The 27,398-nt window shown below is 34.3% G+C and overlaps 1 protein-coding gene across 1 annotated transcript in view; it reads left to right on the forward strand.

Moving 5' to 3' along the window:
- AspRS-m (aspartyl-tRNA synthetase, mitochondrial) overlaps window positions 1-27,398 on the forward strand; it is a 68,026-nt gene that overhangs the window by 23,880 nt on the left and 16,748 nt on the right. Inside the window, exons 4-9 of the mRNA XM_089103923.1 lie at window positions 101-199; window positions 6,100-6,270; window positions 8,778-8,954; window positions 10,808-10,987; window positions 15,262-15,363; window positions 20,500-20,709. Coding sequence (XP_088960049.1) covers window positions 101-199; window positions 6,100-6,270; window positions 8,778-8,954; window positions 10,808-10,987; window positions 15,262-15,363; window positions 20,500-20,709 — 939 coding nt within the window. The remainder of the gene's footprint in view (window positions 1-100; window positions 200-6,099; window positions 6,271-8,777; window positions 8,955-10,807; window positions 10,988-15,261; window positions 15,364-20,499; window positions 20,710-27,398) is intronic.

Raw genomic sequence — 27,398 nt, forward strand, 5'->3', positions numbered from 1 at the left:
TAGCTAAACACTAAAGGTTTGGCTGGATGCATTCACGCACTGGCAATATTATATATTAGCCAAAAAATATGCCCTATTTATTGGTTTTCCTTAATTGCAGAAGATGCAGACTGGCTGTATAGAAGTTATTTTGGAAGATCTAGAAGTTTTAGGACCAGCAAAGAAGGATCTCAAGTTTCTGCCAAAGGATACATCTAAGGTAAAGGAAAAGTTGATGTTATATTTTATCAATCAAGATCATTGGCTATGGGAAATTGATAAAGCAAAAAACCCAAGTTTACCACTGAATGAATAAAAAAGGTACCCAGTAAAATCCTGAAGGTGTCCACGCCTTTATAACTTCATTTTGCAGCACAATGCTTCTCTTGGTGTCTGTACTAAAGGTATTTCTTTTTACAATTCAAAATAAACACAGTTTTGTCAGTCGTACAAGCTGCATAACACCTATGGACAAATATGGACAAGTTATAGGAAAGTGATGAAGTTTTCAGATTTTGAGAAACTTGCGAAACGTGAAAACTCCGCCTAGTAACATCACTAATGAAGTGTGATCATTCAGATATGAAAAATAAAAATAGTAAGCAATATAAACTAATATTGTTTTAAGTTATTTAAGTGATAAGCTCAGTGAATGTGCGCCAAATTTGGCTATTTAATCATATTAATCAAAAAAACTTTTTGCACAAAATAAGTTTTTCAAAAAAAATAAAGAAGTCCATTAAACCAAAAAAGAACAAAAATTAGAATCAAATAATCTACCAAGCATACAGCTACCACGAATCAGGATCAATAAATAAATGAAACCCAAAACAAAGAGAAAATAAAATAAGTCAAACTCAAAACGAGTAGAAACTAATCTAAATAGGGTTCTAAACCCTATGCTTTCTAAAAACCAGAATATAATTTGTGCTTTACTGAAAAAAATTCAAATGAATTTACTGAAAAAAATGTGCAATTTAAGTTTAATATACATATGCTGATATTTGTTTCTTAAAATCTTGATTAATTTTTGATTTCTTAAAGTCATAAGTGAAAACATTTAAAATAATTGTTTTTCCATAAAGTAAAAATGTTGAACAAAATGGCCATATCAAAATGTTGATCGGAATTGTTTGGGGAAATGATGGGCGGTGGGGGGTGGGGGGTGGGTGGTGAATTCTCCCTCTGATTACTTTCGACTATTAAAACAAATAGCCCTCTCAATTTCCAATCGAAAGAGCCCTTTTGGAAGTTTTTACGACAACACTTTCTATCTGACATTATATGCCCCATAACTTTAACCCTAGCCCTGAGGGCTGTTGAGGGTTTTCATAATCAAAGATATAATTTCCGGACCCTTCAACTGCGTTCAACAAAATTGCTATATCAAAACCTTGATCGGAAGTGTTTGGGGAAATGATGGGTGTGAGGGGGGCATTCGCTCTCAGATCGCTTTTGACTATAATAAGGGCACTAGCCCTCTCAATACCCAATTGAATGAGTTTTTTTTTAAGTTTCTACGACACGCTGGCAAAGACCTAATGTCCAGAACTTTCATCTATGTTGAACAAAATGTCCTTAAAGACATAAAGACCTTAAAGACATGTCCTTAAAGTGATCATCCTTAAAGACATAATATCCAGAACTTTCAACTACGTTGAAATAATGGCTATCTCAAAATTTTGATTGGTTATGTTTGGGGAAATGGTGGGTTTAAGAGGAAGAGTAGTTGCCCTCCAATCAGTTTTGACTAGACTTTTAAATAGGGTACTAGCCATTTCAATATCCAATTGAATGAGCTTTTTTTAAGTTTCTACGACAACATTTTCTATAAGAAAACGTATATACCCCCCGGGCATAACTTACAACCTCAGTCCTGAGGATTCTGGGGGGATGGTTAACATGAAAGACATAAGTTTTAGAGATTTCATCTACATTAAACCAAAATTAACATCTGAAAGAATTGATTCGGTATGTTTCGGGACATGGTGAGCTTTAGAAGAGGACTAGTTGCCCTCCAATCACTTTTGACTATTTAAAAGGGCACTAGCCCTTTCAATTTCAAATCGAATGAGCCCTTTTTGAAGTTTCTACGACAACGCTTTCAATAAAAATCATATATGCCCCAGGGCATAACATACAACCCTAGCCCTGAGGGGTTTGGAGGATTTGTCATCCTCAAAATCATAATTTCCAGAAATTTCAACAACGTTGAACAAAATGGCTATCTTAAAATTTTAATTGTATGTGTTTGGAGAAATGGTGGGTGTGAGAGGGGGGTTAGTTGCAGTCCATCCCCTTTCTACAATTGAAAAGGACACGAGCCCTTTCAATTTCCAATCAAATGAGCCCTTTTTGAATTTTCTACGAAAACTCTTTATATAAAAACCTTATATGCCCCCAGGGTATAACTTATAACCCTTGCCCTGAGGGCTCTGAGGGTGTTATCATCCTCAAGGACCTAATTTCCAGAGCTTTCAACTACGTTGAACAAAATGGCTATCTCAATATTATGATTGGATGTGTTTGGATAAATGGTGGGCTTGGAAGGGGTGTTAGTTACCTTCCAATCGCTTTGGACTATTAAAAAGGACTCTAGCCATTTCAATTTCCAATCGAATGAGCCCATTTTGATGTTTCTACGACAACACTTTCTATAAAACCTTATATGCCCCCAGGGCATAACTTACAACCCTTGCCCTGAGGGCTGTGGGGGTGGTTGTCATCCCCAAAGACCTAATTTTCTAAAGACATAATCAATTACGCTGAACAAAATGGCTATCTAAAAAGTTTGATTGGATGTGTTTGTGGAAAAGGTGGGTGTAAGAGGAGGGTTTAGTTGCCCTCAAATCACTTTTGACTAATAAAAAGGGCACTAGACCTTTGAATTTCCAGTCGAACGAGCCCTTTTTGAAGTTTCTACGACAAAGATTACAATAAAAATTTATATGCCCAAAGGGTACAACTTATAACCCTTGCCCTGAAGACTGTGATGGGGGGTGTCCTGCTCAAATGTATAATTTCCTGAACTTTAAACTGCCTGGAACAAAATGGCTATCTCAAAATTTTGATTGGATGTGTTTGGGGAAATGGTGGGCGTGGAAGGGGTGTTTGTTGCCTTCCAATTACTTTTGGTAATTGCCTTCCAATTACCCTTGCCTTGAAGGCTGTGGGGGAGTGTCCTCCTCAAAAATGTAATTTATATGTAGAAATCAACTACGCTGAACAAAATGGCTATCTCAAAACTTTAATTGGATGTGTTTCGGGAAATTGTGGGCGTGGAAGGGGTGTTAGTTGCCTTCCAATAACTTTCGACTGTCAAAAAGTGCAATAGCCGTTTCAATTTGCAATTGGATGAGCCCTTTTTCAAGTTTCTACGACAACGTGTTCTGTAAGAACCTTATATACCCCCAGGGCATAACTTACAACCCTTGCCCTGAGAGCTGTTGGGGGGTCGTCATCCTCAAAGACCTAATTTCCAGAGTCTAAAAGTACGTTGAACAAAACGGCTATCTAAAAATTTTGATTGGATGTGTTTGGGGAAATGCTGAGCGTGAGAGGAGGGTTAGTTTCCCTCCAATAACTTTTGACTTTTAAAAAGGGCACTGGCCCTTTGAAATTCATATTGACTGAGCCTTTTTTGAAGTTTCTTCGACAACGCCTTCTATAAAAAACCTTATATGCCCCCAAGGCACAACTTACAACCCTTGCTTTGAAGGCTGTGGGGGAGTGTCTTCCTCAAAAACGTAATTTCTACCCGGAATGCCTTCCTCTACCCGGAAGTGATTGCCTTCCAATCACTTTCGACTATTAAAAAGGGCACAAGCCACTCCAATTTCCAATTGAATGAGCCCTTTTCGAAGTTTCTACGACAACTTTTTAGATACGAACTGCCCTGCTCTAAAGGAAAAAAATAATAAATAATACATTATGCCAACATCGTTCTTTACTTAGGCAGCGCGATTGCGCTGCCTATGAATTTACTTTCAACTTTTTTTTCTCACTTTAATTATGGTGCCTATTTTTTTTTTTTTTTTTTTTTTTTGCTGTTACATTCTCTTGTGCTCAACATTTGATTCAGTATAGTTTAACCGTTACTCTTCTGCACAAAATGGGTTTTATGTCTTACATCTGACTCTGTCCTTTTTTGTAATTTTAAGGGTCGGGGCGGCTCACCGGTTACATTGAAATATTTTAACTTGGGTGTTGAAAACGTGTCCGTTTTAAATACGAAAATCTACAAAAAGCTAATCTGAAAAATGGAATTGTGGTTATCTGCATGAAACTATTATGTTATCTAATGTCGAATTCAATGGCTGATTTTTCTCCCACATCAAGGATTCTGGTTAATTTATAATGTACCATATTATCTAGTTGGGAATGTGTTTATGAAGGAATAATTGAGGTTGTTTTCTGGGAGGTGGGCTGAGTTTTTTCTCTTCATCTTTTCCTGAAAGTAAGCATAAATGTAACTGTATATTCCTTTCAGGTTTTCTGTCTGTATAGCGTTTCTAATGCCCGGGCCGCATTGTAGTTAAACTTGCAGCTGAGATTAAAGTTCCCGTCGATTAAATCGCCATTTATGAATCCTGTTCGTATCTTTTTTTTTAACTGAACAACGTTCAACTCTCAAGCATAAACTTTATAATTGGCCCATCAGAGTAAGTATTTAAGGCATGATTTTTGGAAATGAGAAAGGGTGGTCTTTGAAAATCCAGTTATCCTACCTGTATGATGAATCTAGTAAAAGATCCGAAGACTTTGTATTGGTCGACAAGATTTGGGAACAAATTAGTATGTTAGAGGCTTTTCAGACCACTTCCTCACGGTTTCAGTTTTTCGCTTCTGCTGCACAAACGTTACGTCGAAAACAATAAAAACGACAGGTTATTACTAAATCTGGACCTGGTTTATAAACAGGTGCTCAGGACAGAAGCTTCGACAATTCTTCATTAAACTGCAATCTTCAGGCTCTGACGACACCATATTTCATTTTCTTCTGTAAGGTTTTATTTCATTTTGAGTTTCTGTTAATGTTTGAGTTTATAGATTTACAAGAAAAGAGTATAAGCTTTGCGAGGTGCAGCGAAGGTTAGTGGTGAAGACGTGTGTTTTTTACATGTATGCTTTGTTGCAAGGTTGTATTTCTTCTTATACATTTAATATGTTGAATCATTAATGAAAAGGTTTTAGTAGTCGTAATTTGTGGAATATATATTCTACATGACAGATAACAGCTGTCATCGACAATGTAATGACAGATGACAGCTGTCATCGTTTAAACAATCGGATAATCATTTATATAGTTTGAACTTTATTAAACAATTTATATAATCCTTCTTACATTCTGTGCCTCGCGTAGCTCCGGCATTTTTTTTTTTTTTAAATCAAGAAACTTCAATACAGAGAGCAAAACTAATGATATTATCCAGTTTAAAAGGGAAAAAGATGGTGCTCTACCGAAAATTGATAAAATGACAGGCGTTTTAGGTAACCCTACAGGAAATGGAACAACTTAATTTAATTGAGTATCTTTGTAAATAGTCGTTTGTAGGGAAAAGTTAAGACTTCCCCAACTCCCGAGATTGAGATATCGTCTTTATTCATAAGCATTTTCTTCCCAAATCGACTGTGTTGTCTATTATATGGGAACCGTTTTTTTTTTCGTGTTATTTTTCTTCTTCTGATTCAGCTCGTTTTCTTCTGTCTTTTTTTCTGTTTTTTTTTTCAATATCTTTCTTTCTTTCTTTTTTTTATGCTGATTTTAGTGCCAAAGTATCGAGCGAAGAATATTCATTATTATAATTCTGTTTTGTTTTATAGCCTAAACCAGTATTGTTTTTCGTTTTGTGTTTAAAACTAGTATTACCTCGTATCGCCTATTACTGCATTGTTCATAAATTTAGTATTGCCTTGTAAAGTAGAGCTATTTCATTTTCCTTCACCCTAAATAATGAAAAAAAAAAACAGTCTCGATTTCATTTTAAAATCAATTCACGCGCCAAGGACATATTTTTCCTTTTCAGGATATTTTGTTATAACTATTATTTTAATTATCAGTAGATTCCCCCCCCCCCCTCCTTGAATAATTAAAAGAAGACTTTATATGTTTTATTTCAGGCATCAGAGCATTTACAGCTTCAGTATCGTTATTTAAGCCTCAGACTGCCTGAAATGCAGCGAACACTTCGTTTACGATCCGAAGTCATAATGAAGATGAGAGAATATCTAATAAAAAAGCATGGATTTGTGGATATTGAGACTCCAACACTTTTTAGGCGAACACCAGGTGTGAGTAAAATCTTTTCGGTGGCTTCCATCTTCCACTTAAAAAGGCGCCTTAGACTAGGTCGATTTTTTTTTTGCAGAGAATAAGTTTCTAAGTCAGATAGCTTAATGTTCACGCATACGTTATCAAAAGAACTAAAATATAGGAGCATGGGATCAATATTAAAGGGAACTAAGCCAGTTTGTTTCATCATGTCCTAATATAGCGGCAATCGTTTTTATCGACATCCCAACATGACTAAAACCCAATAATAAATCAAGGAAAAAAACATTAAGTGGCTATATCTAAAATTTTGTTTCTTTAAGTTTTGAAGTTTTCTGTGAGTATTGCTGATTCTTTGGTTTTTATTGACACTGTTGAACTTTTTTAAACCTAAACACTTTTGAATCACAATAAAAAAATATTTGACGGAAGTACGAAAAAACATAAAAATAACTTAAAAGTGCTAATACCTCATGCAAGTTTGACCTCTCCCAGGGAGAGGCCAGGAGGTTCTCACTTATATTTCAATAATCTATCGTGCAAAAAAATCTTCGTAGTCTGCAAAACATCAATCGTAGTCTGCAAAATGTCAGTCGTAGTCTACAAAAAAAACTCAAAGGTCTCAGCCTGGGCCCCATATATAATTCAGGGACTGAAATTGCTACCTTATGTATTCTGCGTAGTTTTTCATCAGGGAAAAATAGACAATCGTTTTCATCACTTAATATGACTTGCGATCTCAGAAACCTCCCTAGTCATTACTAAACGCTTGTAATGCTAACTGGGCGATATCATGAATTCCTTAACCGGACGGGCGACACGCTAAAGTTTGTCTTAACCACCACTGCTAGAGAAAAAAAACAACGATTACAAGTGCCCGAACATTAGAAAAGACTGAATTCCAACTGAACTTCTTAAGAACGTTTAAGAAGGTAGCATAGATAAAACTCGAACACGTGGCAAACCAAGGAATGGAGTGGTAAAAAATTTGGCCTCGATGATATAGTACCAATATATGAACTTGTCAACCTAAAGTCCAAAATATTTTAGGACAGACTCAAATATGGCACAATACCTACGCAAAGTTTGTGTACTTAGAAAAATCTTACGCTTAAAAAATGTTTTTTTCTGTCTTATTCATATTTTTTAGTTGCACTCCTTAATTACTATTCATCTCTTAAACAAATATTAAAGAGAGAAGCGACAAGTAATCTGACATAGCTGCTTGTGAACTTTCAAGGATTTATATAAGGATATTATATGGATTTAAGGATATTACAAGGATGGATTTGAGGATATTTAAATAAGGATATTATATGGATTTAAGGAATCCATATATTCAAATAGTGACCATTTTAGTACTGTTATTACTACTAAGAATATAAAAGTATCTTCTTTAAGCTTCACTGCCTTTGTTTGAAATTAATCATATCTCGAAATGTGTATTTTTTCTGTTATTTTTCTTTTTTTTAAGGAATTCATGTATTCAAATAGTTACCACAATAAAAAAATAGAAATCAGTGCCACCTTAAGAGCTGCTTCTTTTTTCTACCACTGTGCGTGCCACTTCGCTCATTTTTTGTCAACCATGGCTTTTGAACTAGCCATTCGGGTTTTTCTTTTTGCATAAAAATCCCCCAAGAGTACCACTAGAAGGCTGTTTTGAAAGAAATCTTTTCCTGGATTTCCAATAAATAGCAATTCTGGAGCTACAAGTAAACTTGTAAAAGATCAATTCTTTCTGGTTAGTGCTGCTAGACTAATTTTAGCTTTTTGGTAGGGTTGTTAAAAAATACTTAAAGAAGTATTTAAATACAAAAAGGAAATACTTATCAGATGTATTTAAATAGTAACTATTAATTCATGCAAAACAAAACTTTTCTTCTTGGCAACAATCACGGCTCGTTTGTCTTACCAATAGCTATTTCTACTTTAAGATATTTTAAAGTTAATTGTCAAAAACTATTCTACTCTTAAATTATGTACCTTACTTTTTAATAAATATTTTTTTAAATTAGTTGCATATGTATATTAACGTTGTATAATCTTCAAATTCTTAAGGAAAGGGAGGAAGTGTTTTTTTGTAGGGAGAATGGAAATGATGTTACTTAAAAGTACAGATTGCTTAATTTTTCTCAGATTTCAATGCATTTTCAAAAAATAGTTTTTGATTCCAGGGAAGTTCTTTGGCGATAACCTTCCCTCTTCAACAAACTTTTATGTGCGTTTTAGCACTGTAGATTTTGTCTAATTGTAATTTGTTTTTCTCCTTCAAGGACATAAAAATCAGTTGAGGTGTCTACAATCGTTTCGTCGCTTAAAAATGGCACTAGATGTCAGAATTAGCAACCGGTTGAGCCCTTTACTTACTATCAACAGTCAATTGTTCTGTACATTGAGGCCAGGAAAAAGAGCAACGATGATGCATCAGAGGTGCATTGCACATTACTAAGTCTACAGTAGTGCTTAGATATTTTTTCTCCCTTTTTGACCGAGATGTCTTACAGCACATTTTTGTATTTTATAGGGTGCCCAGGAGTTCATCGTTCCAACAAGACAGCCTGGAAATTTTTATTCTTTGGTGCAAAGCCCTCAACAATTTAAACAACTGTTGATGATTGGTGGGCTAGACAGATACTTTCAGATTGCCAGATGTTACAGAGATGAGGGCTCTAGGCCTGATAGACAGCCAGAATTCACTCAGGTATATTTAATTCCTCGTTTTTTTTTGCATACTTTGTTCAATTTTTATGCTTGGTTCCATATGATCCGTGGATGAAAGGGGTGTCTCCGGGAAGATTAGAGTTTAAATAAGAATCCCAAAGAAAGCCGTCTTGCTGTAGGACTTCATGAAAAAAAAGCAATGGTGTGTCGTAAGTATTGTCCACAGTTGTTAAAATGTATATATCCTTTCTTATATTAAAGCCGTGTAATATGAAATACCATCAGCTTAAATGGATAGATAAATTTCAATGTGCAGAATATACAAGGCAGTAAATATTTTCAGTTGCTCAAGCTCATGTGTTTGTCATGGGGGTGGGGATAGTATCTGAGGGAATTGAACGGTGAGCAACCGTACTTTTGTTACCAAATTTGTCTAACTGCTTTTGTGAATCCCTTCCTGACTACCCCCCCCCCCACCCCTACGTTTGTGACCGAACGCTCAACAATTTTCTAAAAGCCAACTTGAAAAATTTAATACTAAAATGCGCTTAAGCGCATATTCTCTATCCTCAAGCCCTAGCACAAAAACCAACAGATTCCGGACATATTTTTCGCGAGGCGATGAGTGCACTAAAATGATTCTTAATTTTTGGACTTTTTTCACTATTTGTTTATGAACTTGATTCGATTGAAATTTGAACGGTTGAGTTATACATCTTATCACTTTGCTGTTCCTAGCCATTGTTCGTTTTCTGTTCGACAAGAGAAGTACAGAAAGTTTGTTATATTTACCACGACCCTGTGAAGAAAAGGAAAATCGCAAGATCAGAAGAAAATAGCTATCTGAAGAATTCCTCGGACTGTTCGCCAAGGCAACAAGGCTAACCTTGAAGGAGAAGCAATCTACTAATTTATACCTAAATACATCTTATTTGTTACACAGATAATGAAATAGAAGGAAGTGCAGAACTTTTCTTCTGTTGAAAAGAAGGGAAAAAGTCAACCTGACTTTAGTGTTACAAAAATGTACCAAAAATCTCAATAGCACAAAACGAAATGAAAAAAATTCTGGAATATTATTCCCTTGAATCTAAAAAAATAATGTTCTGAAGCTGTTTGACTTTAAGTTTACTAAAATGTACTTGAATATTTCTCAACAGAAAAACGTAACAGAAGATACACACAAATTCTGACATTTTTCCACATTAACTGGAAAGATTATGTGCGTACAGAAGTTGTAGAGGAAAAAAAGCGTATCAGGGACCACTGCTGCATACTTGTCAGGCGTCCTGCTGCCCTGAGACCCTGAATGTTAAAATTGCTTTTTGTTATTATTCGGGGGCAAAGCTCCAATCAAAGGAAGTTGTTATGGAGAGTTTTGGGGACTAAATAATTGTCCTATAAACCGGCCAGTTTACAAAAACAGCAGAAAGTTTATTTTCTAGCAATCTTTACCAAAGTAGAGTGCGTAGTACTGAATTGTTGAACGCGTGAGTAAGAAATGACTAATCATCAAAAAACAAATGAACTTGAAGATATTCTTCAAGTCTAGATAATTTTTCTAGTGTTAATGAGGTTTGTATATAAAATCATTTACCCAATAATAATTTTCAAATAATATGAATAAAGCAAAGCATCTATTATATATGGGTCCTGACTTTTCTGATCGATAGGTCATATATGATTCCCCTTGAAGGGATGGTCTCTTTGGTTAGGTCCCTCATTTTCTGTGTTAGAGGCTGGGATTTGAAATCTCGTTTATGATATATTTATGAATTTCATTACTGATATCTCATTTTAAAAAATCGGCTGTGCATATTTTTCACCATTTTTTTCTGGTAAAGTCAACCGATTTGACTACTGGATTTATTCTTATGCGTTTTCTTGTTTCAGGTAGATATAGAGATGTCATTCCCAACGTTAGAGGGTATTATATCTCTAATAGAAGGATTAATTGCTGATAGTTGGCCTGAAGGTTTTCCTAGATTAAAGACACCTTTTCCTCGCCTGGATTTCAACACAGCCATGAGTGAATATGGAACGGATAAACCAGACACCCGATTTAGCAACAAGGTACTTCACTTTTACCTTCAGAACTGGTTTATATTCAGAATTTTACCTTTAGAACATGCTATACACAGTGAAGTATGGTAAAAGTGAAGTACAGAGTGAATATGGAACGGATAAACTAGACACCCGGTTCAACAACAAGGTACTTCACTTTTACCTTCGGAGCAGGTTTATATTCAGAATTTTACCTTTATTACATGTTATACACAGTGAAGTATGGTAAAAGTGAAGTACTGAGTGAATATGGAACGGATAAACTAGACACCCGATTCAACAACAAGGCACTTCACTTTTACCTTCAGAACAGGTTTATATTTCAAATGTACTTGACGGACCGGATGCCAAAAAATGGTAGATTTTAGTAGATTTGAAACGATAGCTTAAATTGATGGTTATTGGAATCATACATTATCGACGACTCTAGGGTTAGCTTAAAGGGTGTCTCAGACATTGGGTATTCAGTGACAAATGTGCAAAGAAAGAAATGAAAAGAAAGCAAGAAAATGGGCTCTTGATTAATACGAAGTATACTCGTATTTGATGAATTTTAGATAATTTGCCGTTTTTTGGTTTGAAAAGGCTAGTTCAAAGTTTTAAACAGCTAATTTATTTGACATATTTTGATTGGAAAATAAACTTGCGGATAGCTGAAATCAATGGAAGTCGTGCACGAATGTATAGAATACTGAATCCTTTAATCTGTACAGAAAATATGTCTTTGGCCAAATTCTCAACCTGTTTGACACAGAAATGATAAAAATGACACAGAATGATTTCTCAGATGTGAGAAAAACTGGGAGAGCAGCTTTTACAATTTAAAATGGTAACAAAATTGTTACCACTATGTATATTACTGACACAGGCATAAAAATTTTAAAGACTCCATTCTCTCTTCAATATTGCGTTCTTTTTAGTGGCTCAAAATTTGACATAGAAGCAATGGGTGAAAAGCTGGTGTTATTTGGTTTCCCTCTCTGACATACGCTTAAAGAATAGTGGGGTCGGCTTAATAAAATACAACACAAAAATAGACCAATGGTATAAAGCACATTTTTTAACACAGACGTATAGAGTAGTAATTTCTCTTTTTCTCTTTGCTTTACCGCTTTGTTCATGTCAATGAAATGAGGAAATTGCGTAATTGTAATGGCTTTGATCAGGATTGCCTCTCATATCGATTTGTCACTCTCTAGAAATATCTTATACTAACGTGGTTTCAGAGGTTCCCTCCTCTTTATTTTGGTTTGCTCTCTAATTGGACTTGTGTGTAATTTTGTCATTATTTTTTTCGTTTTTGTTTTTCCGTTTTTTTTTCGTTTTTTTCACACTCCTCTAGTGCATCATCGTTATGTGCAGAGGGTAACAATAAGCTATTGTAATTATTATTGTTATAACTTGTTTTCTTTTTACCTTTTTTGGTTAAATTTCTGCACAAATACATAAAACGTGTTCCAGGTTGCATGTGCGAGATTTTATCTGGGGGTTTTGCAATCCCTCGTAATTTTCTGAGTAAGTTGCTTTTAAGTTTTTTTGAAACTGTAGACAGAATAAATGCTTGCGCTGATCTCAGAAGAAATGGAAGCACACGATATCTTTCTTCCAAGTTGATTTTCTCCTCTTTTTTATAAAATTCATGGTTTGCTCTCTAATTGGACTTTTTTATTTTAAGCTATTTTCTTTTTACGGTTTTTCTTGTTGTTAAATTTCTGGGCAAACGCAAGGAATGTGTGAATAATTCGGAGATAATTTCGGACAAAGGCTTCCGCATTTGCTTTGAAAAGAATTAGAGAATTAAACATTATGTAGTTTTATTTGATTTCGTATATAAACTTCTGTTTTAAATTGTTTTAGTTTTGTTTTACTACCGATGACGGTCACTGTATATGTGACCGTAATATCTGGTATTTTGTGAATTTCTATACTCTGTCTATTAAAAAGGATTTTATCCCTATTTTGAACTTTTATTTTATCGGCAAGTAATGTGTTCCAGGGTTATTGTAGTGAAGTAGCTTAAGGTGGTATTTAATAGTGGTTTTTGATCTGGCCCTTTGAGGCGGTATGGGGTACTGTCTTAAGGGTGACTAATACTAGGGTAGCGTTTCCTTTGTGTTGGCCTGACTAATTATATGAGGTGGCCTACTGGTATAGATGAGAAGCTTAAATAATATTGTAGAGAGTCGGGACATAAATATGATTACTTTTAGTTACTTCTAACCAGACAACGGTATAGGACCTAACTCCAAAAGGTTATCAGAGGCAACGCTGTAGTGTTGCCTATAGTAAAGGCCAAACGGCTCCAATGTTTTATTTTTTATTTTTTTTTTTTTTGCCCAGTGGCACTTCATACGGAAGAGGTCGTCGTATAAACTTCAAAGGGGGCTCATTCGATTGGAATTCGAGAGTTCTAGTGCCCTTTTTAATAACTAGTAAACTAGTACATAAAATATATAAGAAAATCACGTAGCACTTGCTATACCAAAACAATCCAAAATCCAATCGTGATAAAAATAGTTCAAAGATTACGACCGTGTTATCGCAAAAACAAGCATATATATACTTTTTGCCCTGACCGCGCGTCCTGTTTAAAACAAGGAAGTATGCATTACAAAATCCCGTATCTACACAGCAATTTCGTCAGCTCTTAGTTTGGTGGTCAATTTCAAAACCCATTATCTCAAACCTATTATCTCCGTGAAAATGTTTATTTCGAAACTTCTTCATAATTTATAATTTGCCTTGTTGCATTTTTATTTGGTTTTATTAAAATCAATTTCTGACTCAATTACTCAGCTTACTACATTATATTTGCAACATTTTAGCTGGAAAATTCGTATATCCTCTGAATTTTCTGAGCAAGTTGCTAGTACATTTTGTTGAAACTTCGACAAATAAACACCTGAACTGAGCTCAGAAGAAATGGAAGCATATGATACCTGTCACAACTAAACAATTGTCTCGAGTAATCAGATAATAAATGTTAATTTTGTGCCAGTATTTTTCGTTCTTGAGGGATGTTGATGTTTCTTTTAGAGGAAAATTTATTGACGGAACACGGCTTTAGTATGTAAATGTGCTTTTAAGACTGGAAACTTAGAAAATCTTAAATTGAGATGGCATATTAAATAACGCTAAGCTAATTTCTCCGGTAGAAAACTTTGGAAAGTTATATTATTTTACGAAAAAAGTCAATGAGAGAACGATTTTATCTAAGTGAATCGCTAAATTTGCATAGTAAATGCTTTGTATATCTCTTAGTCAACTAAAACATTTAGGATCAATGCTGCTATAAGTTATTATTTGAATTAAATAATGCATTAATTAATTTTGAATTATCTTTAAACGAAGCACGGTACCTGCGTAGCGTATGATTTTAACCATAAATGGAACCTGTAATAGATGAGCAATGAAAATGATCTGAATTTTTAGTTCTATATTTATTACTTGTAGTAACGTCACCAACAACAAAATAATTCCAAAAGGCTAGTCAAGGTTTACACATAAGAGTGGGAATGCTCCCACCTCTTTTTCTCCCTCCCTCCCTCTCTCTCTCTCTCTCCCTCTGTCTCTCTCTCCCACTCCCTCTCTCTCTCTCCCTCTCTCTCTCCCTCTCTATCTCTTGTGGATCGCTTAATCAACCTAGATGTTGGAGTTCAATACGGCTGAAAATAAATGTATTTTTTTAAATATCTTTTTTGTGTACTTGAAACTACTTGCAATGTAGACTTTTGAGTGATTTATTTTTACTGTCTTAATAATCTTTTGTTTTATAACTTAAAATGCATAATTCTATGTCAATTTCCTCATAAAGTCAGAAAAGTAAACACTAAAGCTCAAACAAAAAGGAGAGAATATTTTGAGTTTTTTAAAGCTAGATTCGCATTCCAGAGTTACTAGCTGTATATGGTATTATACAGCATAAATATACATTTGCTAGCAATGTAGGGTTCGCTGATCATTTTTAACCATTTCTGTAAGAAAAAAATCCCATGTTGTCCGGAAAACAGGTAAATCTCTTAAGATGGTAGTATTGCTATGTTTGTTACCCAAAAAGGAATGATTAACGAAGTGTTAAACATATGAGAAAATGTAACAGAGAAATTTACTATATCTTATGAGGGTAATCTCGAGTCTAAAACACGCATGACTTACTATCAGCATAATTCCATTCCAGATTGAAACGGTGGAGGAATATACCCGAGTATGTTGACATCAGTTAGCTCGACGTTGTTACAAATTTGTAGTTCTAGCAACAATTTTAGAATTTATTACATTTTCAGATACAAGAAGTGACAGGCATTTTGAAGGATGTTTGTTTTCATGAAAATAGAACTTTGTCGTCAAGCTCTTGCGTCTCAGCCGTTGTTTTTCACGAGTCTTCGGTAAGGTTAATTTTTCCATCATGTAGAGTATAGGACGCATACGCAATTTAGAAGTTCTGCAAAAGAAATATGCCCACAGAATATAATAAATAGAACTTAAATGAAAGTCCAAAAAAGAAAAAGTAATCGCGATTCTCTTATTAAATCATCTATGGAACAGTTTGGCCTAAACAGCTCCGTCGGTCAGTTCTTATTTTTATAATCTTTCGAGAAATATGAAAGCAAACTTAAGTATATCATTTAGTTTCTTCCCGACAATTTGACGAAATTACTATAATTATTTGTGTAAGAAATCCTAAACCCCCAGGTGCTTCATAAATAATTCTGAGCTGATCTCATGTCAGAGCGAATTTCTTCTGGTGTGTTGGTTGCATTATATGTTAAAAAATGCACAAATGCAGTGCTGCTTCAGCATTTTCATCTCTAACCCTCTTTTCTTTACTTTTTTTATGTTCATGGGAAATTTATTAAGTTGTAAGAGAGAATTTTTTTATTTTACTGTATGCTCGATTTTTATCCTAAACGCCCAGGTGCTTCATAAATAATTCTGAGCTGATCTCATGTCAGAGCGAATTTCTTCCGTTGTGTTGGTTGCATTATATGCTAAAAATGCACAAATGCAGTGCTGCTTTGGCATTTTCATCTCTAACCCTCTTTTCTTTACTTTTTTTTATGTTCATGGGAAATTTATTAAGTTGTAAGAAAGAATTTTTTTTATTTTACTGTATGCTCGTTTTTTAAAATTTTTGTTTAACAGTTTTGACAATTCTCCGTTTTGTTCGTGGTTTGACTCTGACTCTCTTTCAGTGGTTTTCAGTTGATTATTCTTCTGACCCTTTCTGAATTGTTCGTATTGAATTTTGAGCTAATTTTATTTCGGTTTACGAATTAGATCAAAACGTTCATCATACGTTGTTAAATACCAAAAAACACTTTGCCTTGACTAAAACTTTTACATTTTACATAGTCATTTTGCAGTTTACAATACTAGAAAGTAAGACTAAAGATTTGACAAAAAATAAGGCAAAAAAATATTCGTTAGTAAGATAATCTACCATTTTTTTTGTAAAAGAAAAATGTAAAAAGGAAAAAAAAAACTGATTTCGTCATTGATTGTACACCAAAGCTGCACTTGATTGAGTGTGCCTTATATGATCGCCCGGCATCAAGGGGAAAAAGCGAAAATCAACACATCCATATCCTTTTTTAGATTTTTTTTTTCAGCATGAAAGTGTTGTTTTATTCATTTATTTGTGATTGTTAAAAACTTGAACTTGAAACAATCAAGCGCATTGTCGTGACAAAGCCCGTAAAGCAGAACATTATTCCATAAACAAAAATAATGACAAAACGCTATCAGGCTCATTAGTAAGACACGTATCTTTAAATTATAACCTACATGCAGTACAAATAAAACAATCTTATCAGCTTTAGCCAGGACCGGAAATCTGTGGATCTGCACGACAACCTGTAGAATTAGAAGCACTTCTAAAACTGCTTATTGGAGTAATGGTATTGTGTCGTTAGAAAGCCGTTTAAAAACTGGCCATAATTGCTCCTAATGACGAAAGAGCTGCTTCAGCAAGTCGTTAGTGCCAGTACAAAGTTGTGACCTTATCCAGTAACTTATCTTATGCTGAAAAAGCAATTCAATCAAAAGAAAGGCATGAGAGGTAGGTAGGAGAATATAATATATTTAAAAAGGAAGAAGAAGAAAAGAAAAATCTAGTCTTTCGAATCAGACACTTTTTTCACTTACAGTCCTTTGTAACAGAACCTCTTTTTACTTCCATTATAGAGGCATTTTCTATAGACAGAAATATGGGCTTTCCATGGGTGCCCCTCTTTCCCCAATACCGGCTGATATCTTCATGGAAAACCTTGAAGAAAGGGCTATTTTGCAAAGTTTTTGTAAACCTGAATTTTGGGTTCGTTTTAAAGATGATATTTTTTATTTGTGGGAGCATGGTGACGAGTCTCTGGGTTCTTTTCTTTACTTGCTCAACTCCTTGGATCCAAAACTTAAATTTACTCAGGAATCAGAGGTAGAGAGGCGTCTTCCTTTCTTAAATGTTCTGATGCACCGAAATGATACATGTTTCGACTTTGGTGTCTATAGAAAACACACACATAGTGACCGTTACTTAAATTATTCCTTCCATCATTCTCCTGCTTTGAAAAGAGGAGTTGTCCCTTCTCTAGCTGATAGAGCATTGAAAGTTAACTCAACATGCTTCTTCGATTCAGAGCTCGACCACCCTAGAGATATTTTATTTGGGAATGGTTATCCAATTGGTTTAATAAGTTATGTAATTGCAAAACGCATTAAAAGATTATCAGATAGTTACACAGAAAACGCAAATCAAAGGGAAAATTCAGTTTATCTTGGTCTCATGTACGATAAAGGGGTTTCAGACCACATTTGAAAAAAAAAAATCTAAGAAAAAATAACATTTACGCTTACTATAGACCCAGAAAACTATCAGTTGCCAAATTTATCAAGGTAAAGACCCTATCCCGATAGGTGAAAACTCCGATGTCTACAGATTTCCTTGTTCGTGTGGTCTTTGGTATATCGGAAGAACTGATCAGCGACTCACGGATAGATTAATTCGTATTTCGGTTTTCTCAAAAGAGAAGCCGATACTTTAATAGTCCCAGATATAAACCTTGTAACACTTTCCCAATCACTTAATCAGACATGTCAACAACCCCTTAAGTCTCAAAGAGTGTCTGCGATGAATGCAATTATTAAAATCAGGAGTCAGATGACATTGCTTTCCAACTCATTCAATGCTGTTTCGTTTTGGTCTGAGTAAATGATTGTTTTTCTTTTATTTCTCAGTTATTCGCTAGTATCCGTCGATGGCGGTTCAATTTCGAATTTCTTTGCAAATCACGGATATTGGTGAATGACTCACTTTTATTGTTGTTATGTATTTGGTTTCAATTCTTGGCTTTTATTGATTTTTATTCATCTTTTAATTTATGTTTTTTTTAATGTTTTTTTTTCACATTCACATTGACTTTCCGTATTTAATTTGTCTGTTCCTTCTCCGAAACTCGCATTGATTGTATTTTTTCGTTTTACGTTGAAGAAGAGAGGTGTTTGTCCCCTCGAAATATTCGCTTTGTTGTGTTTTTTCAGTATTTTCATTTGGCCTTTAAAAACCCCATTTTTGCTCGTTTTTCTTTCTTTATGTTATGTCAAGCCAATGGGGTTTAAGAAATTATTTTCCTGAGAAAAGAATAGTTGTTACGCTCAAAGGAACTTTGTTGAAAAGGTAGCCTAGGGGGCTGGTGAAGGACTCCAGAAGGCCACCAAGCATAAAGACTTAATTGAAATACGTCTGTTCCAATGTATGGTAAGGGATACTCCTATTTAACTTAGTGTTCAAAGAGTCTATAGCATCTTATTTCTCTGCTTTGTCAGAATGATTCTCTAACCGTGAAAGATAGAAACATCAAATCTTTTGTCAAATTCTAATGAGATGCCTTGTAATTTTGAGCCATCCTTAGTTTAAATAAATTTAGTTCTTTTTATTAAGGAATAAGGACCATTAACTCCTTGTCTGTATTCTTTGACCTTCAGAGAGTATTTTGAGAAACCGTACCTCTGGATTTCAGCCGGGGTCAAAGGAAGAGCATGACTTTCTCAAAAAGGATAAGAATAATTTATAAGGAAGCATTTTAAGGAAGCTTGAATTCCGTTGGGGGGGGGGAGTAAAGCTCTGAATAAGCTGGGATTGTGGAATCTAAAATAATGAATATTTGTGCTGCCTGGTTTTTACTTCATTCTTTTTTGGTCAAAAACTACAAATGCGAAGTTTGAATGCTCGAAGTTTAAGGAAGGTCTTCTCTGTAGGGGCTTAAACTTCCGACTTCGTTTGCAATATAATGAAACACAAATCCTGAACTGTTTCTGATTTGTAACTCCGATTGTAACTTTTGCCAAACAACATTTTAATGAAGGAATGGGCAGTACCCACTACATATTTTTCTTATCTGGTTAGTGATTTTGGATCTTTTCGAAGCGGGATACATGTTTTCTTTTCATAAAAAAAAGGCAGACTGATTCCCGGAATTTTACCATTTGAAAAAAAAAACAAAAAACTAAGAATCATGAAAAGTTTGTTTGAACCACTTAAACTAAGCACAACACCACACTAGACGAGCAATAATTGTATATTTATTTATTTATGTAGTTATAAATTTTTTTACCGAAAATGGTTCCATATTTTCTTGGGATAGTTGCATCCTGGGGTTTCTGGCCTAAAAAAAACGATCTGCATAGTTCACGAGTTTGAGAAAACTCACTTAGAGCTTTAACTTTTGAAACAAAAGATTCACGTGAGTGACGCTGTATACATTCCAAGAGCATGAATCACTTATTTTTTTTCCAGAGTGGTTGTATCATTTTTACTATCTTTGACGTCTGTAAAATTACACAAGATGACAAACGACTTGGAACAGCTAAAGAAAAATACATGGAACAAGAAACAGCAAGAATCACATTGAATTGCCAACGAAAATGTCACTTAAAACTAAAGAATAACTTAACAAATATGCTACTGTGGAGTTAAGATATTTCAGAAAATTAGAATTGAATAAGAAATGTGTTATTTGAGTGTCTGTAAAGGATAAGCAGGGAGGAGGAATTGAATTTTTCCCAAGTCTAGTCTGAGAGAATTCTCAGGAGACATTTGGGGCTACAAATATGGTTTTTGGGAATTCCAGGGCCCCTTCTAAAAAATAAAAAAAAAACTTTCCCCTTCTAAAAACAACGACTCTAATCCCTCTCTAAGTTTGGCCATGTGTATTTGTATTCGTTCATATCATCATGTTTTCACAAAGTTCTGTTTGTAATTGAAGTTGATAGTGATATTCACGAAGAAGCAGAAAATGATGAATTTATTTCAAAACTTTATATACAAAGACAGAAAATCAGGGTAAAGGTAAATTTTTATAGTTAATAGAACCTCTGCAAATAGATTAAAGGCTGCACTTAAATTCAGTTAGTATTTCAAGTTCTTTTGTTTTAAATAATTTTGTTAATTTTTTTAGCTTGGTCTCAGTTGGGTGATTATAGTTCTCAATCATATGAAAACTGTCGTAATGTGGTTTTCATAATTCCAGGAATATTACACAGCATCAGTGAAAAACAAAATGAAAACACTGGCAGAGTTGTGTAGATTGAAGACGAACACAGAGGTAAAGATTGACAGAAATGGAAAATGGAGCACAAATATGAAGCTAACTGAAGAATTGAAAGAGGAACTTAAAAATTGTTTAAAGCTTGAGGAAAACGACGTAGTGTTTATTGCAGCTGGGAATCGAACTAATGTAGTAAGTTAATGGACTTGTTTACTAAGTTTAGTTCGCTTAGGTATAATAACAATATTTTTACGTTTATTTCATGACTTATTTGTAAAATAAATAGATAATTTTTCTGGGAAATTTCAACAACACAAATGTAGTATTTCTTTTTTGCTAGATCTCATTACCAAATTGAAATTATGCCAGAGACAATCTATATGTCATCTTGAATTGCGTATTCATGTTATAAAACAAATAGATAGTTTTTGTAATCAATATTTCTAACACTATAATTACTTGATGATCATTTTTAAAGCAGTATTCCTATCAATTACTTTAATATTAAGCGGGTCTTGGGAATTAAAAGCCTGTACAACAAGCAAGAACTCTTCAGAGACATCCTTTTGTCATGAGATATGGAATGGATGATGAACTGATGCTTGTGTTCACCAAAGGAGGTGATTATTAAACACTTAGATACGAATAATTTATTTTCTCAGTGTTTCTTTTCTTCAAATTAAAGAGTGTGGTAATACAATTTTTTTTCTTTTTATAATCGTGGCTGCTGTTACGGTACATTCAAATTTTCAGCCATTTCTGTTGCATAATTTGCATATGCAAAGTTTAGTCTGTGGCTATACTCTACCGAAATCTAGTATTTGCATTTTTCAAATTTTCGAGGAAACCGTAGATGTGGATTTTTTTTTTTTTTTTTTTTTTTTTTTTTTTTTTTTTTTTTTTTTTTACAGGGAAACAGATGAAGGTAAAAAAATTTAGTAAGTTTTCCAAATGCCGTTTTATTCCTCTCTTTTGTCATTCGGTTTCTTGTTGGACGTAGCCACTAAAATTTGTAATTCGTATCCTACTAGCTATTGGCGGTGAAAAACCCTTAAAGTCTGTTGTTAACCCTGTAGATACTAGATCGTATCTCATTAAATAATAGATGAAACAATTCTGACTCCGTCATTAAAACCGTCTTATCCAGATTAGGGGAGCTCCATTCTTGACCCAATCTTGATAGAAGACTGCTCGAAGTGCTCTCAGATTTTTTTTGAAGACAATGGAATAAAGCATAGTGCCATCAACATGTACTTGTTTTCATTATTAATTTCAGAGTTATCCAGTTCCAGAGTTGCTCATAAAAGTGAAAATAGAAATATGATGGTTCGTATTTTAAAAGAAATTCCATGTTTCGGCAAGTAGGCTGACTTGTAGTAAATCACTTTCACAGAAAACTAAGAAACTTTTTTCAGTTTTTCTTTAAATTCGTAAGTCGACTATGATAATTTCAAGCTGTCACATAAAATTGTTTGGCCAACTGAGGCTTATATCCCCACCTTCCAAAACTAAGTTGATTGGTCAAATCCTTTTTGCAGCATCTTACTTATTTCTAAGGATATTTATTAAGCCTTTGGTTGCTAAATTATGGTTTCTTGTTCCTGAGTCTTTAAACAGGTAACCAAAGAGTATGTAAAAATTGGCGCTAATATTAGGAAAATATAAATAAAAACAAAATAACCAATACCATCTAGCTTTTAACGTTTTTCTGTTTGTCTTCTGAGACTGGGATCAATTATTGAATACTGAATTTGAGTAGATAGTGAAAGGTCCGTGTTTTGCAATTTTACCCTAAAACAGTTTGGGAGCATACTCCTTTCAGACACGTTATAGTTACTTAATCTCCACTGCTGCCAACTTGTCTTTTCGGTGACTTTAGATCGTAGTGGAAGGCAAAGAAACTAAATGCTGTCAGTAGCAAAAAGTCAGCTAGCCTACTTAACCTGCCAGGATTTTCCCAGTTTGTACTAGGCCTACTTTGTGAAGACCGGATATTGAGTTAAAGCAATTAATTTAAAACTAATTTCCATGAGTTGTTACTTGTTTCGAAATTTCAGCTTTCATCTTGTAAGAACGTAGATTAATAATCTAAGCTTTCAAATTTTCTTTGAAACCTTTGAGCTTCTAATGAAAACGCCAGAGGCTGTAGTAAAAGTTGTGGGGTGCTGCAGGCACCCCACAGTTAATTTTTTTTTTCAGTTTAATTCTCTCAAGATTCGATTATTATCTGTTCGAGATCCTTTTTGTAGTCACCCTTATTTGAAAAACGGTTGATTAGTAAAATGATACTTTTTTAGCCCCTGTTAAAATTTGTGTGTGTTACTTCTGACCTCTTATATTGGTGAGTCAGTTAGAATGATGAATAATCATTAATAGATGGATACGCTGAACGTCACGTGCACATCAGCAATAATGTATCAACCAATGATGGCCACGAATGTGACTTAAATTTGAAATATAATTGAAGTCAATTGGGGAAATGTAAAGAAATATTATGAAACATATTCAAGAAAGTCTCAAGTTTTTATAAGGGCAATTAAAGTATAAAGTATCGCTGTATACAGTTTGTCGCATTTCTTCAAAAGTAAGATATATAAAAAAGATGCAACGATGTTAAACTTTAGCGGCAATAGCAACATGTTCTAGTGTTAATAGTAATTAACGCTTATTCACGTTTTGCCAAAAAATGAAGGATATTCGTCAGTTAAGAGGATCCACTGCATCAATTAAGCAAAATTGTGCTTTGTTTTAGTTGCCCCTTTTGTGTAGATTATAGACACGCAAACCCAAAATATAAGAGTAGAGAGGATCATATTCTTGAACAGAAATGTTCAAAAATGAATATCAGCCAAAACGATCTCATACTTGTTAAAAGTTTAAGAGACAGAGAGGGGGGGGGGAGAAAAACGCCTTGTTTTTCTTTTGTAAGAGAAGGCAGTATGCTTACAGCATAAATCTTTTTTTTTTCATGTTTAACACTTGGCAACTATTAATAGTTTTTTCTTCTTGACTCTTGATAATATTTATAGATTCAAGCTCTTAAATAGATTTTCTTTATTTTAAACAGATAAAAATAAAATTTGCCTAAAACTGGTCAAAATAAAAACCATTTACTTGCTGTTTTAAAACAACTTGTGTTTATATACAAATGAAATGAAAACATGGGGTTTTTCCCGAAACAGAAATTTTTCGTTTCAACTTGGTAAAACACGGTAAAGTTTTGGAAAAACTTAATACCTTATTTCTCTGGTTTCTTTTTTCTAAAGCAACCTTAAGCAAAAATAACAGTGACGAATAATTAACTTGAAGTCCCTGTCAGTTTTTGGACACCAAAGTTTAAACATTGTTTTATCTGGGATATATTTTATTTTCGTTATAGAAAATACAGGTTGCTCTTCGCGGAACGGAATGCCGTCTATTCTTTTTCTTTCTTTTTTATTATGTGCAAGTCTGTATCATGGGGGGAGGGTTCACCAGGTTGGAGCACCACCCCACCCCCGATGTTTTTGTCTGACTCGTAAAAAAGTCACAAAATGCATATAATCAATTTTGGATGCGTTTTATATAGTTTTTTTTGTAAATTCCCCCTTGGAACAAAAATCCTGGATACGGCCTTTTTCCACGATCCGTATAGAAATTGATATATTTTTGCAAAATTAGACATTCTAACTAAAAAATAAGTTAACTTTTAGCCTATGTCATCGACTTAGACTTGGAGTCTTTAGAAACGGCCTAAGTTGAGATAGTTTCGAGAACCTCGTTTTTTTAATTTTTGCCCACTTAATATCGTTTAGGCTACTTGAAGCAAATATTTTTCAATTATATGTGTCGAAACTTTTTCTTCTTCTTCTTCTAATTTACAGGAGGCGGGCTATTCAGTTGGTACTATTTAGCCCTCTTCTTTTTGCTTTACTCTGTGGGCTACAGAGCTACTGTCTTCGTTGTCTCTTATTTATTAAATATTCACAGATATCTTTCAGTAGATCTTTTGACTCAAGGAGTTCAAATATAAGACGATAGATATCGATTTCTGTGCTCTGTCTGCAGGTATAGTTGGCTAGGCTCTTGGCTGATAGTGAGATTTTGTGGTGTTTAAGCATTTTAACAGTTTACAAAGCAAGGTATGTTGTGCAGACGTCAGCATATTACATTCAAATAGGCAATGGTCAATTGTTTCATTATTCATATTACAATGCCTGCAAAGAGGGGACAGGGGAATTGTACTACTTGAATTAGAAACCTTATATGAGAATGCAAGGAAATTTAGTCCATTTGTTCCAGAGCGAATTCTATGATAAATTTTAGAAAGATACTTATTGGGAAAGGGGGAAAGGATAGGATTAATCTTATTAAAATTAATATCTGATGGCCTCCATCGGTAAATATCTCTAATTGGGATTGGTCTCCCATTTGGCTGGTCAATATTTATAGCCTTTTTTGCTATTTCATCAACCTGATGATTACCACTTATGCCAGAGTGGCTAGGAATGTACTGAAAATAAGTTTTTATGCCACTTGAAGCAAGATTATCAATAATACTGAGACAATGATAAGTGTCAATATCCAACTTATATTGAGGAGCTGAGGCCAGCAACTCAAGGCTTGATAGAGAGTCGGAATATATAATATTATTTGAATTTGCAATCAAAGGTTGGTTTTCCTTAAGGTGTTCTAATGCCATGATTATGGCATTTAACTCAGCAGACATTATAGATAAATTATTATATAATCTCTCGACCATTGCAATTTTCAGGTGAGGAAGGAGAACACCACTTGCAACCTTCTCATTCATTTTTGACCCATCAACAAATATTTGGAAGTGATTTTTATAGGTAATTGTATTAAGTTCTGCAAATTTTTTCTGGACAAAAGCAATGGGGTTAAATCTTTATTCCACTTTGAGAATTCATTATTTATTATGGGACCGGACCAATTCCATGGGGGGGATCGGGGAAAGTGGGTGCCATAGACTTTGCTGGTATGGGGAACTTCTTCTGAATATTGGCATACTCATCTGCAATGCCTCTATACATGGCTGGATTTCTTAACCAATTATGTAATGTGTGTGAGCTATTTGATTCAATTTTTGTAAGATGTTTTGTCAAGAGAAATCTACGTCTCTCCCTTATTGTTGTTAATCCACTCTCCATAAGCAGAAACTTGGTGCTTGTAGGTTTCCTAAGACCAAATATGAGACGTATTATATCATTTTGTATTGAATCAATTTTTTGCATCTGGGTCTTTGCACATGCACCATAGACGATGAGCCCATAGTCAATCTGGGTTCTTATATGTGACTTATAAAACTGGAGTAAGTTCTTACAGCCCCAGGGTGTAGGATGAAGTCTTTTTAGTATTCTTGTTTTTCTATAGCATTTTTTTATTGTGTTTGAAATGTGGAGGTGGAAATTAAGTTTTTGGTCAAGCATGAGACCTAGGTAATTAATATGATTATCTTCTGGAATAGTTGTTTTATTTAGAGTTAGTTTTGCATTAACATGGTTTCGCTTCAGGTGAAATTGGATTATTTTTGACTTGGTGGGTGCAATGGGTAAATTCTGAATGTTGAGAGAATTTTTCAAACTGGAAAAGTGACTTTTGCAGATTTGACTGTGCTATCTGAAAGGTGTTGCCAGATGACCATAGCACCAGATCATCAGCATATTTTAGATTCGTGTGGGGTAGGTTCATGTCCCACAGATATAGGGCAAACAGAGGGTAATCGAGAATTGCTCCCTAAGTTAGGCCTTTGGTTATTGTCTTCTGGGGTGAAGAGGCTGAACAAACACAAACAATGAAACTTAGTACTTGTATGAAGGATTTAATAAAAGATACTAGCTTAGGGGGTACTCCAAGCTTTGCAAGTTTGTTTAAAAGGATTTGGTGGTTCACATTGTCATATGCCCCTTCAAAATCTAGGAAAGCTGCAACTAGGACATTATTTTTTGAGAAAGATTCATTTATTGCATTTGTTAGCAAAATGAAAGCATCTGTTGAGCAGTGGTGTTTCCTGAATCCAGTTTGAGTGTGAGGGATCATATTATTGTTTTCAACAAACCAGAGGAGTCTGTGATAGATCATTTTCTCCATTATTTTCACCATCACAGGAGTAATCATTATGGGCCTATAAGACTCAGGATTATCTTTTGGTTTATTTTTCTTTAGTATTGGTAGGAGGGACGAACATTTCCATATATTGGGGAACCTAGAAGATGCCCAAGCGTGATTATAACAATTTAGCAGTTCTTGTTTGTATGAAGGTGTGAGATTCTTTATCCATGTAGGGTGTATATTGTCATAGCTGCAGCTAGTTTTGGTCCTAATATTATGTATTGCATTATTCAATTACTGGATTGAAAATGGATTAGTTATGTACTCGGATCCTGGGCGTGGTTGGTAACTTGGGTTCATAGGAATTGTGGATAGTTTGCTTTGATTTTTTGATGTTAGCTTATTAACAAAAAGAGTTTCAAATAGCTTAGCTTTTTCATTATCATTGTCATAATGGGTATTTTTATGTATAAGTTCATACAGGAGTGCGTTGGGGGAAGTCTTTTTCCCACAGATGTGACTTATGACTTTATGTATAATTGGCTCATGTATTTCTCTGGAGAGATTATTTGCAAAATTATTCCAGTATTCATATTTAGCATCTATTATAGTCCTTTTTACAATAGATTCTGCTTGTAATTTTTTAAAATAAGTATTAAGTGATGTTTTTTTTTATGAATTCTCTCGTAGCTGCCTTTTCTATTATCCATTTATTTAGGCACTCATTTGTCCACCATGTTTTAGAAATTTGTTTAGGGAATGTTTTCTTAGGTGTTGTCCTGGGGGTAGCATGATTAGCTGTATTTATTAGTAAAGATGTCAAGGCTTCA

This window comes from Artemia sp. Qi Xiang Cuo, chromosome 18 (assembly GCF_049724085.1).
Source record: "Artemia sp. Qi Xiang Cuo chromosome 18, ASM4972408v1, whole genome shotgun sequence".
Lineage (NCBI taxonomy): Eukaryota > Metazoa > Arthropoda > Branchiopoda > Anostraca > Artemiidae > Artemia > Artemia sp. Qi Xiang Cuo.